Below are 17,852 nucleotides of genomic sequence, written 5' to 3' on the forward strand. Positions count from 1 at the left end.
AACCGCGTTGGTGTTTTATTCTCATGCTTTAAAAAAAAAAAAAACGCTAAGAAAACCGCTAAATTTCGCGATCTGTAATCCCTAATAATAACGTCTGTATAGCAGTCCCACAACATTCTGACTCTCGATGACACTCGACTACCTGTCAGAAAAGTCTAGTGGCTAAGAATGATCTTTTTACAGTGTCTGCTATACCGTTAATGTTGTTTTCGTGTTTATATAAATGAACATGGCCGCTGTGCAAAAACACTACAGTTACGAGCTTATAGCCACATTAGATCATTATGATAACATAATATATCCCTTCAGTGATTTCCTGAAGATAAGTACCAAAAGAATAGCACAACTGGAATAACTACAACAGTCGCGATCGTCTGATCTCATATGAAGCAAGAGATCGCGATGACGTGTGCAGGTGCTGTAGTGCTGTCCCAATTCTTAGGGGTAAATTTTGAAGCCCTTCCCCTTAACCCTCGGGCCAAGGGGAATGGGAACAACCAAAGAATTGGGATTGGGCCTAAGACTGCAGTTCATCTCGGCCAACATTCAGCCAAGCCCTGCTCTTTACTTCATTGACACTCCTGAACACTCACTGCAGATTGAGGAGATTTCACCTTTAACTTTAACTCTGGCTTATATTTATGGATATTTCTATTTACTGATATACTTCACAGACATAAATCCACTCAAAATGTATAGATTAAGAGTAATAATTGTTATTAAAAACATTTATTTAAAAAAAACAAACATTTAATGATTGTTTCTTTATAGTGTAATATAAAATAGTGTTATATTTCCTTATATAAAGTGCAATACCACTGAAATCAATAAAGTTAAAGTATGCTTATGTTTCTCTTTTGAAGGCCATTTATTGGAAGTAAAACAATATTGTTTAACAGTTTCCACTAAAGGACATCTGAGACCTTAATATTTAACTTATTTATGTTATATTTCAATTTTCAAATTTAAAGATGTAACTATTTCCTCCATAAAGAAATGACATTTGTAAAGCATTTTTAATAATGTTATCCATTCAGACAATATCAGTTTATCTTGTCATTGTTCTTTTAATGGATTTTTTTTTGTTTGAAAGGAGTTTTTTGTTTGCCTTTGTCATAAAAAATTTGAATAAGGTTTATACATTGATCACTTTAAGAGTTAATTATTTAAATAAAGCATTTATCTCTGCAACAGCTAATTATATTTACTTTGTTAATACATTACTTACAATCTTTTGTATTATGAAGAACACCATTCTTCACTTTCATTTTTTTTTTTTTTTTGTGAACATAATTGAAAATACTTTATTTACTTTATCAAAATTACACATTTACATTTAGTTAAAATTTGGAAGTTAAAAATTTATTTTGGTGACTGGAAATCTATGATTAATCCCCTAATATTATTCTGCCGTCTCATTATGTGTAGTTTTTTCTTTTACTCTGTGCGAATATCTATGGAAGCCCGTTCCTGCCACTGAATAAAATAAATAAATAAATACAATGTAAAAAAAAAAAAGATGTCAAAATTGCGAGTTATAAAGTCAGAATTCTGAGTTATAATGTCAGAATTCCGAGTTAAGTCAGAATTGCGAGTTATAAAGTCAGAATTGCGAGTTATAAAGTCAGAATTGCGAGTTATAAAGTCAGAATTGCGAGTTATAAAGTCAGAATTGCGAGTTATTAAGTCAGAATTCCGAGTTATAAAGTCAGAATTGCGAGTTATAAAGTCAGAATTGCGAGTTATAAAGTCAGAATTGCGAGTTATAAAGTCAGAATTGCGAGTTATAAAGTCAGAATTCACTGAGGAAAACTCCTGCTGAAGCGACTGATCTCCACACTGTTATAAGATGGCGTTTATTAAAGAGGAGAGTGAAGACCTGAAGATTGAGGAAAGATTCACTGTTGAAAATGAAGATCCTGAGGAACAAACAGGTTGGTTTTCTTTCTCAAAGATCAACATTCGATTAAATGTCTGCTTTTACAGCATATCTTATCGTAAACCGGGAAAAAATAATATGAAATGGGTAAATATATATATATATATATATATATATATATATATATATATATATATATATATATATATATATATATATATATATATATATATACACATATATATATATATATATATATATATATATATATATATATATATATATATATATATATATATATATATTGCAGTATATATAACAGCGGCGTGTGTATTACAATTAAATTTAATTTCTTTCCTTGTGTACTGTTTCAGCAAGTGGATTAACAGGTTTTATAAAAGTCAAGTATTTTATATGATGTGAACATGTTGATAGTTGTTTTGTACGCTTTTAAATAAATATGACGATATTACAAGATTAATAAACACTACAGGTTCAAATGCTCTTCATGTTATAAGTTATAAAGTCAAAATTCCGAGTTAAGTCAGAATTCTGACTTTATAACGGAGAATTGCGACGTTATAAATCAGAATTCTCACTTAACTCTCAATTCTGACTTTATAACTCGGAATTCTGAATATAACTCGCAATTCTGACTTTACAACTCGCAATTCTGACTTTATAACTCGCAATTCTGACTTTATAACTCGCAATTCTGACTTTATAACTCGGAATTCTGATTTTATAACTCGCAATTCTGACTTTATAACTCGCAATTCTGACTTTATAACTCGCAATTCTGACTTTATAACTCGCAATTCTGACTTTATAACTCGCAATTCTGACTTTATAACTCGGAATTCTGATTTTATAACTCGCAATTCTGACTTTATAACTCGCAATTCTGACTTTATAACTCGCAATTCTGACTTTATAACTCGCAATTCTGACTTTATAACTCGGAATTCTGATTTTATAACTCGCAATTCTGACTTTATAACTCGCAATTCTGACTTTATAACTCGCAATTCTGACTTTATAACTCGCAATTCTGACTTTATAACTCGGAATTCTGACTTTATAACTCGCAATTCTGACTTTATAACTCGCAATTCTGACTTTACAACTCGCAATTCTGACTTTATAACTCGCAATTCTGACTTTATAACTCGCAATTCTGACTTTATAACTCGCAATTCTGATTTTATAACTCGCAATTCTGACTTTATAACTCGCAATTCTGACTTTATAACTCGCAATTCTGACTTTATAACTCGGAATTCTGTTTTTATAACTCGCAATTCTGACTTTATAACTCGCAATTCTGACTTTATAACTCGCAATTCTGACTTTATAACTCGGAATTCTGATTTTATAACTCTCAATTCTGACTTTATAACTCGCAATTCTGACTTTATAACTCGCAATTCTGATTTTATAACTCGGAATTCTGATTTTATAACTCGCAATTCTGACTTTATAACTCGCAATTCTGACTTTATAACTCGCAATTCTGACTTTATAACTCGGAATTCTGTTTTTATAACTCGCAATTCTGACTTTATAACTCGGAATTCTGAATATAACTCGCAATTCTGACTTTATAACTCACAATTCTGACTTTATAACTCGGAATTCTGAATATAACTCGCAATTCTGACTTTATAACTCACAATTCTGACTTTATAACTCGGAATTCTGACTTTATAACTCGGAATTCTGAATATAACTCGGAATTCTGAATATAACTCGCAATTCTGACTTTATAACTCGCAATTCTGATTTTATAACTCGCAATTCTGACTTTATAACTCGGAATTCTGAATATAACTCGCAATTCTGACTTTGTATCTCAGAATTCTGACTTTGTAACTCGCAATTTTGACTTCATAATTCCGAATTCTGGCTTAATTCGCAATTCTGAATTTATAACTCAGAATTCTGACTTTGTAACTCGCAATTCTGACTTTATAACTCAGAACTGCGACTTTATAACTCAAAATTCTGACTTAATAACTCATAAATGTGACTATAACTCAAAATTCTTACTTTATAACTCAGAATTCTGAATTTATAACTATAAAAAATTGTTTTTACATTGTATGTATTTTTTTATTCAGTAGCGTGAACGGGCTCCCATAAATATCTTTGTAGTGTGTAAGACTTTTATTTTGGTGCCGGTGTGTGTCGTCAATCGATTGCGCCGTACTCCTGTTTCGGCGGTCCAACAAAACAAAAGGTTTGTGCTTGACAATATGTCAAAGTTTATGCTAAAACAACAACAACAACCTTCACTAAAATGTAGCACCTTATCTTACGTCAGTTTTACAAGCGCACTAGAAAGGGCGCGTCTGCGTATCGTCAATCTGTTCGTAAACATGAATTCAGTCACTGACGAGTGGAAATGAGGAAAACGCTTTACAAACTTCGACTCGTTTCCAATTGAAATAATTGTTTCGTGCTGATGTACTTATCAAAATAGTGTAAATGCAACTAAAACGATAAACAAACATGTTACAAACTAACAGCAAACGTTTGTAGCCAGTGTTATATTTAATACTAAATGTATGTATAATTTGTATTCTCTATGTATTTAAATAGAGGTAAAGTTGGTTTAATATTCGCACATTCGGACTTTACAATATTCAAAGTAACACGGTAAACAATATAGAGACTTTTAAATGAACGAATGTGCGAATATAAAGCCAACTTTACCTCTATTTTATTAAATCTACTCGGGTTATTTAAGTCTGTTGTCTCTCCCTCAGTCTGACTCCTTCAGCACTGAGTAGTGAACTAGAGAGCTGATTGAGACACAGATTGAGTGTGGATTTCTCTTATTTCTGTTCATTGTTGTCATTTTAAACAGGACAAAGTGTCCAAACACTGAGGAAAACTCCTGCTGAAGCGACTGATCTCCACACTGTTATAAAGATGGCGTTTATTAAAGAGGAGAGCGAAGACCTGAAGATTGAGGAAAGATTCACTGTTAAAAATGAAGATCCTGAGGAACAAACAGGTTGGTTTTCTTTCTCAAAGATCAACATTTGATTAAATGTCTGCTTTTACAGCATGCCTTATCGTAAATCGGGAAAAAATAATATGAAATGGGTAAAAATAGTTATTTTCTAAAATTTCTATATTATTAAAAACCATTTCTATGTGGAGTTAGCATGTTCTCCCTGTTCGCGTGGGTTTCCTCCGGGTTCTCTCAGTACAAACACATGCGCTATAGGGGAATTGGGTAAACTAAATTCTCAGTGCTGTATAAATGTGTGTATAGGTGTTTCCCAGTACTGGGTTGCAGCTGGAAGTCCAACCTCTGTGTAAAACATGCTGGAATAGCTGGCGGTTCATTCCGCTGTGGCGACCTCTGAAATAAAGACTAACCCAAAGGAAAATGAATGAATGTATATACAGCTAAAGGCAAAATTATTTGCCCTCATGTGAAATTATCATTTTATAAGTGACGTTTGATGGAGCACAGAAATTTTCACAGCGTTTCCTGTGTAAAGTCTTATTTCTTTTAGTTTGGCGGAAATAAAAACGTTTGTTATTATTTTATACAATATTTAAGGTCGGTGTTATTAGCCCCCTTAATTACCCCCCCCCCCCCCCCCCCCAGTTGGTTACAGAAAAAAACTGTTTTCTAATGACTTCCCGAATTAACCCTAGTCAAGTCTTTGAATGTCACTTTAAGCTGAATACTAGCATCTTGCTAAAATATCTAGTCAAATATTATTTACTGTCGTCATAGCAAAGATCAAATAAATCAGTTATTAGAAATGAGTTATTAAAACTATTATGATTAGAAATGTGTTGAGAAAATCTCTGTTAAACACTTAGGAATTAAAAAAATTAAACAGGAGGGCTGATCATTTTGACTTCAACTGTATGTACGTAGGCACGTTAATATAGAGAGAAGATTTCTAAACATAGTAATAGTTTTAATGACTAACTTGTAATCATTTATTTTTGGTTTTGCAATGATGCCATTGTTATACATAGTATTATTACTATATATTTATATATATATATATTTATTTACGCAATAGTTCTGGCTGGTTCTTGAGATACTGTGAGATATTTTGCCAGTAACCGCACACAAAGGCCTCTTCACCTCGTGTATTACTCCGCCCACATACAAGCGGAGGACGCTCTGCAGTTTGAAAAATATTCCTGCTGTTGGACAACAATGTACTTTTGGGGCTTTTTTAGTCGAGAATGTAGTTGTCCAGATTGCAACTATGCAGTTTATTTATAAGGATAGTGCCTATTTCAAAATATTTATCATTTCTGAGAGAGAGTACGTCGGTATTCATTAGTTAAAGAAGGTTGACGTTGTTTATCCACAAGATGGCGCCAGGACCGCATAATAAGCCCTAGCTTAGAAGATTGAGGGTGCTTTCACACCTGTGAATCGATTCATTTGTTCTGAAACGGGGATTCAAATTGTTAGTGTTGCTCTTTTTACTTTGTGCGGTTCGCTTTCACACGGCCAAGTTTCTAAACGGACCAAAAGAGCTAAAACAAGTGACGTGCGAGTTAACTCTCCTCACATTGGTCAGAGTTTCAGGGTTTATTTTGCAGAGTCCTGCTCAGCTGTCATGCTCCTTATTTTAATTCATGACGATGAGCAACAAGACATCATTAACTAAAATGGTGACACCCACAGACATCGTCACCAAGTATAAATCAGAGGTAAGACTTCCTCATACATAGCAGTTAGCTTATTCATTATAGGGACGCATGAGACTCACGTTTACAGGTAGGAATGACCTCCCGCCCTACTCATAACTCTCTCTTCATATAGCCGTATATATGCTTATTACATATCCATGATACAGTGATATAGCTAGGCTCGGATCGTATCGCTTTCTCATCACAATCGATCCGCTCCCGAGTTCGTTTCAATCGAGCCGAGACCACCTCATTCAGGCGATCTCGGACCGATTAGTTTGGCGCGAATCCGAGCGCGATTGCTGGTTTCACATATGCCAAACGAATTGTGCTAACTGGGGAAACGAGACAGCTTCCGAAACAAAAGTCTAGGAGTGAAAGCACCCTTAAACTGTGTGTTTTCTAACCAGAGCATGTGAGCGGAGTGGGACTATTTGCACCCATTTGAAGATTACGCTCCGCTCGCTCATCCGCTCCGAACCGCTCGCTCTACCCAGAATGAACTTTGATGGTTGTTATGCCAACGTTAGTTCAAGATCTCCTCCTTCAGCCTCTTTATTTTCTCTTCACTCCTTTCATGGAGTAAGGAAATGGTGCTGTACGCACTCAGCTAAAGACATTCATTAACCTACATATTTAATGTCCTTTGAGCGCAAAGATTTGTGTCAAAACTATTTCTAAATTCAGTTCTAGTTTCCAGCAAATGAATAAATTAACAATAATAACGAAGTTTGGTCAAAAGAGTTATATCCAAATACACGTCCTGTTTTTATTCTCCATATGGTGATGCAGACGTCTCCAAAACCCAACCCAGGCTCATTCTGAGAACGTAGTCCCGGGGACGTTTCTGGAGATCGCGAAATACGTAGCCGGGGGTACGTACGGCTGCATTTCATTTTTTAAGCGAACGCTGCGGGGCGGTGTGACGCCGTTCCCTTCGGCGCTTGCCGGCCGGCCGGCCAGCCGGCCGCTCGCCTCCGTGTGGAGGGCTTTCCCGCTGCAACCAGTTTGTCCGGTTAGCTCTTTGTGTACTCTGGCGGACTCGAGGCGCAGAGAGGGGCTGACCACAACGACGACGACCGGGTTCGAGTCCGGGGAAGAGCGGTTCCAGAAATCAGGTAAGAAAACAAAAACAAAATCCAAAAAATGAAGCGACAAGTTCATCACAGGGTGAGAATGTGGTCAAAATCTGAAAACGTGGTAAAAATCAGACAAGGGCTTTTCTTTTTCTGGACGGCTTTTGTGAACCGTCGTTGGTTGAGTTTAGGGACGGAGGAGGGTGGGTCAGCCCGCCGATTGGCCGGTCGCACGGTCAATCATTCCGTCATCCAGGCAGACAGGCGGAAGGTCGTTCGACAGCGGCCTCTAGCGGGTTTACGCGAGAACGGCGCGGGGAAAAGCGTGCACAGCAGCCTCTCGCGGACTCGCGAAAACAAAAACTGCACAAATACGTACCTCCTGGGACGTATTTCGCGGTCTCCAGAAACGTCCCCGGGACTACGTTCTCAGAATGAGCCTGGGTTGCCAAAACCCCACAGGTGGACAAATCTAAACTTGTTTTTATGAAAACAAGTATTAATATGCATATAATAAATAATACTACTACTAATAATAACTTTATACAGATGCAGATCGTCATAAACAAACTGAAAAAAGACCCACGAAATGATTAATCCTTTAGTTTTTTCATCTGTAAAGATATTTGTGTATTGCTCCTGTGTGTATTAAGCATTGTGTAAGGGTTGCCTTGGTCTGAAAAAGCAACAAATCCCGCCAAACATGTCTTGCGCTTATCGCGCCGGGTGTATGATGGGGCCCTGTGTACAACAAACAAACCAACCTTTTTTCCATTTGGAAAATTACAGTTAATAATAGTTCTTATAAAATATCCATGTTTAAAATAGCCTACATAATCTACCAATCAAACAAATCCAAAGATTTTCTTCATTTTTGTATAATGAATAACACCGCACCAAACTGAGGCTTTTATTTTATAGCTTATACAACATGTATGCAAATTAATGCAATATCAAATGTAAATAACAAATTATGTTATAGTAGCCTATACTTTAGAAAAAGTCAACATATGCGCCCCTTGACAATGATATTGTCTTTAAATCACACACACATGAACCGCGAGTGAGAGAGGGGAAAAAAAAAAGCTCAAAAGCTCTGAGGTAAAACCAGACGCTCAAGACGTGATCTTTAAAATTATGACTTGTTAAAGATGTTGACAGATGTTTGTGGTATTATAATAATAGCGAAACATTAATTAAATGCATATTTTACGTGGATTTGAGGTAGCCGGATATTTTTATTTGATGGAAGGAAAAAAAAAACATATGACAGGAAAAAAACAGCCTATGCTGTGTCTTAGAAAGGATTCAGTCAGTGTTTTCTTTTTATTTTATTCTTTTTTTTTGTTTAGGCTATTAGGTTTTTCTGTGCTGTTGGAACTGCAGGTGCCTGAAGATGTTCTGTAGTTAATATATTCTGTCATTAATATGTGTTAAAATAAATCATAAATCAGTATTTTAAAATTCAATATTTAATCGCACGTCAATTTTTTTATTAAATAATAATTTATTATCAATCTGACCAGTTAACCGTTAACATTCGGTTAACAGTGGCGGTTGTCGGGCGGCAAAACCGTAATAAGCATCCCTAGTTTGTGATATTAAGAATTACAGCGGAGTTTTTAATGAAATGTTTATTAAATTAATTAATTATTTTCGGTGGAGCAATCGGCTTGCTATTTTTATTTGACGGAAGAAATAAACATGATTAGAAAAAAATAGCGTATGCTGGTTCTTAAAAAGAATTCAAGTCAGTGTTTTCGTTTTAATCTAAATTTGTAATTTAAGTTAAAAATATCTAGGGCAGGCCTCTTTATTTTATTCTTTTTCTTTTTAATCTACACTGTTGGAATCGCAGGTGCGTGAAGATGTTCTGTTGTTAATATATACTGTATGCTGCTGTTCGCATGTTAAAATAATTCAGTATTTAAAATGCAATGCTTAATGTGTGTATATATATATATATATATATATATATATATATATATATATATATATATATATATATATATATATATATATATATATATATATAATAATTTAATATTAGTTTGACCAGTTAAATGTTATAGCCTATTCGGGAAACGAGTAGAAATTGTTTAGAAAACTAGAAAAATCTTTTTTTTTTTTTCAAAATGCATTAAAGCGAATATCTTAGCCTTACTCTGGGGTTTGTTTGCCCTCCACCTATGCTATCTTTTTATCTAGCTATTAATTTATGTTATGTAACTAGCTCACCTTTTGTTGCACCATATTTACGTAGCACGTGGTCGTGCTTTCTGGAATGTGCCAAGTCTGCCACTTTAGATTCAAGAACGAATCTTTACAACTTTGTCGTCTTTCCGCACTTCCTCTCACTTTCTTCTCCCTGCTATTTTCAACTTTTATTTTTATTTTACACATGTTTCAATGTTCGTGACTTCATTAAAACAATAATTGAACTCCATAACTAACTTGAACTCCTTAGTTCGAGTTTTGTTTTGGACTTCTTTCTCCAATTGTGCAAATAAACGGAGGTGTTTTTGACACAGATCCAGGACAGGTTTGGCATCCACTCGTCTTATTTTAAAAATGGATATTTTATAAGAAGTATTATTAATGTAAATTTTCAAATGGAAAAAAGTTGGTTTGTTGGTTGTATATGATGTATGATTGTTTTAATGGCTCATCCCATAGCCTTCCCCAGCCCTACACATGCTCCACATGTCTGTTGTAAGCTATGATGACATGCAGACAAAATCATGGGCACAAATTTAGAATAGTTCTCTTTAAGCTACATATTATCACACATTATTTTAGAATTTTCGTTTCGTTCATTCTTGTTAATTCATTTCGTACCCCTATGTGTTCTTTTTATTCAGGCTTAAATGCCATGAATTAATTAGTAAGTTAATTCTTTTATTTATAGATTTAGTAGGACTAATCAAAAAAACGAATTGTTTGATTTCATAATTAATTAAAGTAAAACATAAATTAAAACAAGGGTATACATTAATAAGACGTAGTCGTGGAAGTGAATTTGTAATTCCAGTTATGTTCAGAACTCCTTAGTTTAATATAGGCTAACAGTCAGTTAAAATATAGTATAACACACACAGCTGCCTAAAAAATAGGCTATCAAATACACATTTGATAACTAGGCCTATTAAAACATTATTAAAAAACTGTACTGAAAGAAAAAAAAACAAGAAAGAATGCCACTTTGAAACAGAAACTTATCATATCAACGTGCTTTAATTTTAGATAGTGATTTAATTTCGGAGCGGGATCTGAGCGGTATTGGTTTACCGTGCGCGGAATGTTAACGAAGGACTTTGGGTGGTTAGCGACTGCGTGGAGCACAGGACCATGAGCGGACCGATTAGCGGAGCGTCACACTTTACTGCTCCGCTCACATGCTCTGTTTCTAACTACAGCTGATCAAATCATTATTAAACTGGTAAGTGATATTCTAAGTCGATGCCTATTTTAATACAGTTACCTATCCCGGTTCTTCAGACACCTCACCCCCGAACACCCCCTCCACAACAGCAGTCTGGAAGTGATTGCGCTGCTTTTTTGGGGGTTAATTATTGTGATATTGAAACGGTCGCTTAATTTTTGATATGCATTTTGTGTGTATATATATATATATATATATATATATATATATATATCTATATATATATATATATATGTGTGTGTGTGTGTGTGTGTGTGTGTGTGTGTGTATATATGTGTGTATATATATATATATATATATATATATATATATATATATATATACACGTGTATATATATATGTATATATCTATATATATATATATATAATATAATGTGTGTGTGTATGTATGTACGTACGTACGCATGTATGTGTGTGTGTATATATATATATATATATATATATATATATATATATATATATATATATAGCCGAGTTGACTTGTTTTATTTTTCTCTTTAGAGCCGATGTTGCTGAAAGAAGAGACTCAAGAACTGAATGAAACTGAAGAGAAAGATCAGAATGAGGAACACGAAGACTTAGTGACTGATGAACCACCCACTAAGACGAAAAAGAGCTCCCGTAAAAGAGATGAGAAAAATAGATTCGATGCTGATTGTACCTGCTGCCAATGCGGAAAAAGTTTCCGATTAAAACGCCACCTTCAAGCCCACGTGAAGATTCACACCTGCGAGAAACTCTTCATGTGTGATCAGTGCGGAAAGAGTTTCACTCATTTACACAGCCTTAAGGCCCACATGAGACTTCACACTGGAGAGAAGCCTTTCGCCTGCCAACAGTGTGACATGAGATTCGTTCAGAAGCAAAAACTCGAGACGCACATGAGAGTTCACAATAGCGTCCAGCCATTCGTCTGCCAACAATGTGGAAGAAGTTTTACTATAAATAATAAACTTAAAAAGCACATGAAAATTCACACCGGAGAGAAACCCTTCCCCTGCCAACAGTGTGGAAAGAGTTTCGCTGAAAAAGAGCTCCTTAAAGTCCACATGAGAATTCACACCGGAGAGAGACCTTACACTTGCACTCACTGTGGAAAGAGTTTCACACAGAAGAGCAACCTCAATTTGCACATAAGATCTCACACTGGAGAGAAGCCTTACCCTTGCACGCACTGTGGCAAAAGCTTTACATGTAAAAACTATCTTGATTGCCACATGAGAACTCACACCGGAGAGAAGCCGTTTATATGTGGACACTGTGGAAAGTGTTACGCTCACAGAGATAGCTACAAAACTCACTTGAAGCTCCACTCTGAAGAACAGGGGTAATTATACCTTAAAGTGGTTAAATGTATGATTAAATCCCTTCGTTTTAGCAGTTTTATTCTGTAGTTCTTGTTTAAAAGTGGTTTGGCAAAGGGGTGTATCCAGTTGTGTTGAGGTAGGAGGGAAAGGCTACACGTAGCGAAGATAGCCAATCTGCGTATCACCAATGCCAATACACTCAAAGCTGCTATCCGTGCTCCATCTCAGTCAAAATTCCCTGAACACACTCTTAAGCAGGTCGCACACCAGAAGCGCCACTCTGTGGTGTGCCGCGTAGCGCCACACATTTCAGAATTCTAAACATAGGTTTCTATCAGAGTACACACACCGGCGCCGCAAGTCGGCGGCTGTCCACGGCACCCAGCCACGACTCAGGACACTATTCATTTCTCTGCCGCGCCATCTGATTAGTTTCATGTTAAATATGATGCGAATGTCCGCGTCTGGTGTGTGATACTTTAAACTGTCATGTGCGCACCGTGTCGCAGCGCCGAGTGGCGCTTCCAGTGTGCGACCTGCTTTACGGTGCAGGTCCACTGTGGTACATGAACACATTTACAAACCTAAAGGCCCCAATTTGCTTCAAAAGAAGTTCATTTTTGTTCTTCATTTGAGGACAAAGGGAAGTTTGAAGAGGCAAAGTGATGATGGCGTACAGCGTAGGTCTCAAACTGGATTCCTGGAGGGCCGCAGCTCTGCACAGTTTTGCTCCTACCTTAATCAAACACAGCTGATTCAACTAATCAATGGATTCAAGACTACTAGAGACTATTAAGCAGGTATGAGTTTCAGGTGGTTGAAGCAAAACTATGCAGAGCTGCGGCCCTCCAGGAGTTTGAGACCACTGGTATACAGTTTTCGAACACTCGGAAAGCCCCACGCTGCAGTAGGCAGGGTTGTAAATGTGTCATGCTGCTCGCATGTACTCCTAAACACAACACCAATGGGCATCCCAGAGAGAACGGTTTCATGAACATCTGGCAAAAGCCTTCTCCACAAGAAGCACCATTATAATAATAATTCCTTACATTTTTTTTCCTTACACACATAGGGGGGGATCTCATCCATCACCAGTGTGCAGCATCCACCTGGATGACGCGGCGGCCACCATTTTTGTGCCAGACCAGCTGATTGGTGTAGAGGAGACAGAGGGATGAAGCCAATTATCATATGGGGATAGTTAGGAGGCCATGATGGACAGAGGCCAGTGGGCAGATTTGGTCAGGATGCCGGGGTTAAACCCCTACTCTTTTTCGAAGGACATCCTGGGATTTTTAATGACCATAGAGAGTCAGGACTCATCCGAAAGACGGCGCTTACTGAGCAGTATAGAGTCCCCGTCACTATACTGGGGCATCAGGACAAGACCGCAGGTTGGGCCCCCCCTGCTGGGCTCACTAACACCACTTCTGGCAGCAACCTAGCTTGTGGTCCCATGTGATTTCCCATCCAGGTACTGACCGGGCGCAGCCCTGCTTAGCTTCAGTGGGCGACCATGTGAGAGTTGCAGAGAGCTAGCTGCCGGCTAGCTCTCTTATAGTACTGTTTACAAATGCTTTGTTCGCAATTGCATACTTCCATATTATATAGCACACTATAAACATTATCCGAGCAGTGTAGTATGTCCGAATTCATAGAATTCGAAAAACAGTATACGAAAATTACCCAGATGACCTACTACTTCCGGTGAGAATCTGATGGACGCTACGCTGTCCCATGATGTATCGCGAGCGAATTCATAAATGGGAGTGAATCGACGCAACTGACATGATAGGTCATGTGATGTAGTACGTCCCAATTCTATTCATACTAAATAGAACACACTTTTCTAAAAGTCGAGTCGTTTCTAAAAGTCGAGTTTTAAATTCGAATGTAGTAGGCAATTTTGAACACAGCTAAAGACTCCTTTTTGGATGTTTAAAAATTCCAACACCGCAAATGTTTCATTTATAGCATGGCTAACTTGACTTTGCAGCCTGATTATTAAATTAAATTTAATAATTCTGTGTTTGTCTGAGACAGATGCAGAGCAGGAACATCAAACTCAGGATTTTTTTTTGAAACAGGATAAAGAAGTTGCAGTTTTGCTGTAAGAGTCAAATGTGTGTGAGTATATTATCTTAAAATGCTGTGATTTTACTAAATAGTACTCCAAATGGTAACCCAAACGTGTTTAGGTCCTAAACAAACTCCCCCAAAAATGTCACTTTGGTGAGCAGTGTCGAATGAAAAACGAATTCTGCTAAATAACGTTTTTGGCCAAATTTTGTTCTCGATTATGTAATTTCGCTAATTTTTCTGGATACGTTTGACGTATACTGGGGAATTAAGGCTCTTTCGGCTCAGACTCCACATCGGTCCGTGTGATCTGGGATCAACCATTGAAGCGGTTGCATTTATTATAATCATTGAACACCGAACAAGTAATTACAAACTTAGCATTAGCAAATTCTTCACGTAGGTCAACACAAGTGATACTATATAGAACACACTTTTCTAACATTCGAGTAGTAAATTCAAACGTAGTACCTACTGAGTAGTAGCACATTTCAGACAGAATGTTTACACAGAAATTATGATGGCAGAACTTTCATAAGCATAAGTTGTATGGGTTTTCAGTTACAAAAACAACATTGTGTAAACCAACAGGTATATGCATATAGTTGTACATTTTTGGCTGAAAACATCAAGCAAACAGCATGTTTATGTAGTTATTAAGCTACAAGTAGTACACTCTTTCATTTCTGCGTAATGCTCCTCTCAATAACGTTTAATACAACAACAGAACGTGTACCCTTTCAAACTAAAAATTGTGTCTTAGTAATATTTGTACTTATATTTCTAGAAAATACAAGCAAATGTTTAATTTATAGCGTGGCTAACTTGACATTGCAGTCTGTTTATTAAATTAAATTGAATAACTTGGTGTTTGTCTGAGCAGGATCATAAAACTAAGGATATATTCACACGGCAATAGCAGTTTTGCTAATTGGTAAATCAAATTGCGTTGTGTGTAATTTTTATTATGGCAAAATGCTGCGATTTTACTAAGTAATACTCCAGATAGTATGTAGTAACTGTCCCTAACTTCGCAGCACTTTGATGGTAACTCAAAGGTGTTTAGGACCAAAACAAACTGCCCCAAAAAGTTCGCTTTGGTCCACCTTTTGGTCGGTCTGAGTGATCTGGGATTGGGTAATCTGAGAATCGAATGTGCTTCTGTAAAATACATTGTAGTTTATTATAATCAATGAACATCAAACTCAACATTGGCAAATTCTTCATTCAAGTCAACACAACTTACCTCAAGTCTTTCTTGATGATTATGTGGCAACCTCTCACAAAATGCGTCAACTGTGGTCTGTTTCTGCTGAACAACAGCTCCCAGTAAACATTCAGTGTCTTTTTGAAGACAGGCAATATAGAGCATCTACAAACTGACGTTAATCTTTAATAAAGCTGTCAAATTGGACGGCATCCATAACATCTGCTTTTTTTACAATGTCGTCCACCATGGTAGCTGAATTGGTCATGACTAAAATACATCATCAGTTTTGAAGGCCTCGGTTTTCAGTCCACACAGCAATAAGTAAACACCCTTTTCAAACGTTGTGTTTTACCTCAGGAATGTAAATCAAGTCAGAGTCCGCAAATCAAACAAGAAATGTAGTAGCTCCAGCATCACTGGACTTGGCCGAAAGCGGACAACACATTGAATCCGATTGCTCTATATCAGAATACAACACGACACGGAGGCTGCCATCGTCATCTGCGCCATCTTGGATCTATATCTATATGGTGACATGCATGTGGTCGAATGCATTCAAACTTAAGACGAGCTTTGATAGATATTATAAATGCAACACTACAGTCCTATTTATTTTCGACGTGGAGAAAAAATGCTAACAGGTTTGAACGTGTATATAAAACGATAGCTATCGTAGGGTTTTTTTTGTGTAATGTATGATGAGATCACAAAACCGAGAATAATGTCATTTTATTTTGTTGCCTGTGTCAGTGAATTGCAGCATTAGTTGGGAATCCCGGGTTACTTTTAACGGAATGAGTGTCAAATAAAAGTGTCTGAATCTGATGCTGCTGTTGTGTTTGTCTCGCTTCTCCACCACTCACTCCAATCCTCTTTCCAGCATTTATCAGAACGGTGACGACAACCAGAATTAGAGATTTTCAGGGGAAGAAAGAATGAACCGTAGAACTTAAGACGCAAACCGAACAAACTCCTGGAAATATTTGATTAACCATCTGTCAAGTACCTGGTAGCCTTTTAGTTACGGCTGCTTCCTGTTATGAGAATGATTATTTTGCAAGACCGATTTGTAGCAAAGCCAAGAATGTGAAAAAAAAATTGTTCAGTCTCTACCGAGCCAGTCAAATTATCTTTATGGCCTCCATTTCAGGTAATGGCACAGAATCAAACTTGCTAATGGCAATGGAAAATATAACAGAAAACATGTGTGCTATGGACAAGGAACACGTGATATGATTGATCGCGGCTGGCCTCATCCGTAATCGGCAATAATCCAATCAGATTGATTCAAGCTTACAGTAAATAGACAAATTTCGCCCTACTACCTTATCTCCATTTTGGAAGAATCCCCTCTTCCACCCCATCTCCTCCTTTTCCTCCCTTTACCAAGGGGAGCTCTCAAGACCTACCTCATCTTGAACCCGCTTATATGCTTATTGAGATAATATTGAATTATCTCTGAGCTCAGGGTTCTCTCCTGGGACAGCATGCCAAACCTGCTAATAGTGTCAAGTCCTAAGTGCGAACTAAGGCAATACATGATCAAACAGCCCAAATTCAGACCAATGACAAGGCAAATTGGTGATGCAGTAGAGAGGATTTCTGCTGTTGAGACCCTGACTTCATTCATAGATGCAAGAATAACAGATTTGGAGAAGCAGGTACGCGACTTACAAGATCATATCGATTATCTGGAAAACCGTGGATGCAGATGCAGTGTTTGAGTCGTTGGTTTACCAGAAGGGTCTGAGGGCTAAGAGCTGGTTAAATTATTTGAGAGCTGGATTCCTGACCTTCAAATTATCCCAAAGCTGGACATATCAAAACGGATCGCATACGTGGGTTGCTAGCACCAAAGCCAAGTGGATACTTGTATACTTACACTCATGTGGATGAGAGGACCCTGTGCCAGTGGTTGCCCAGCACCTGGAACATGATTATGGTTCAGTTCCACAACTAGCGGCAGTGGATAATGCACCGGATCAGGCTGATAATCCCCCTTTAGAGGGGAAGCAACTAAGGAGATGGCTTTCAATGATGTTATAAGGTTTTAAATTTGCAGGAACGAATGCCTCTGGCTGAGTGAAAATGGCTGTTATAATGGTACTAAAGCTGCTTTGTTTATGCTTTGCCTGCGTGAGAAGTTCGGTTTCCCCTTGAGAAACAAGAAAGGTAGAGC

General features: G+C 37.1%; 1 protein-coding gene across 1 annotated transcript; it reads left to right on the forward strand.

Annotated features, from left to right (window-relative positions):
* Nucleotides 1–4,073: 4,073 nt before the first annotated feature.
* LOC130222781 (gastrula zinc finger protein XlCGF8.2DB-like) lies at nucleotides 4,074–16,498 on the forward strand. The gene is made up of 4 exons (XM_056455328.1): nucleotides 4,074–4,118; nucleotides 4,749–4,898; nucleotides 11,579–12,404; nucleotides 13,457–16,498. Exons 2-4 carry the CDS (start codon nucleotides 4,814–4,816, stop codon nucleotides 13,560–13,562), a joined length of 1,017 nt encoding a protein of 338 aa, XP_056311303.1. The 5' UTR covers nucleotides 4,074–4,118; nucleotides 4,749–4,813; the 3' UTR covers nucleotides 13,563–16,498.
* The last annotated feature ends 1,354 nt before the right edge of the window (nucleotides 16,499–17,852 follow it).

Source organism: Danio aesculapii, chromosome 4 (assembly GCF_903798145.1).
Source record: "Danio aesculapii chromosome 4, fDanAes4.1, whole genome shotgun sequence".
Taxonomy (NCBI): domain Eukaryota; kingdom Metazoa; phylum Chordata; class Actinopteri; order Cypriniformes; family Danionidae; genus Danio; species Danio aesculapii.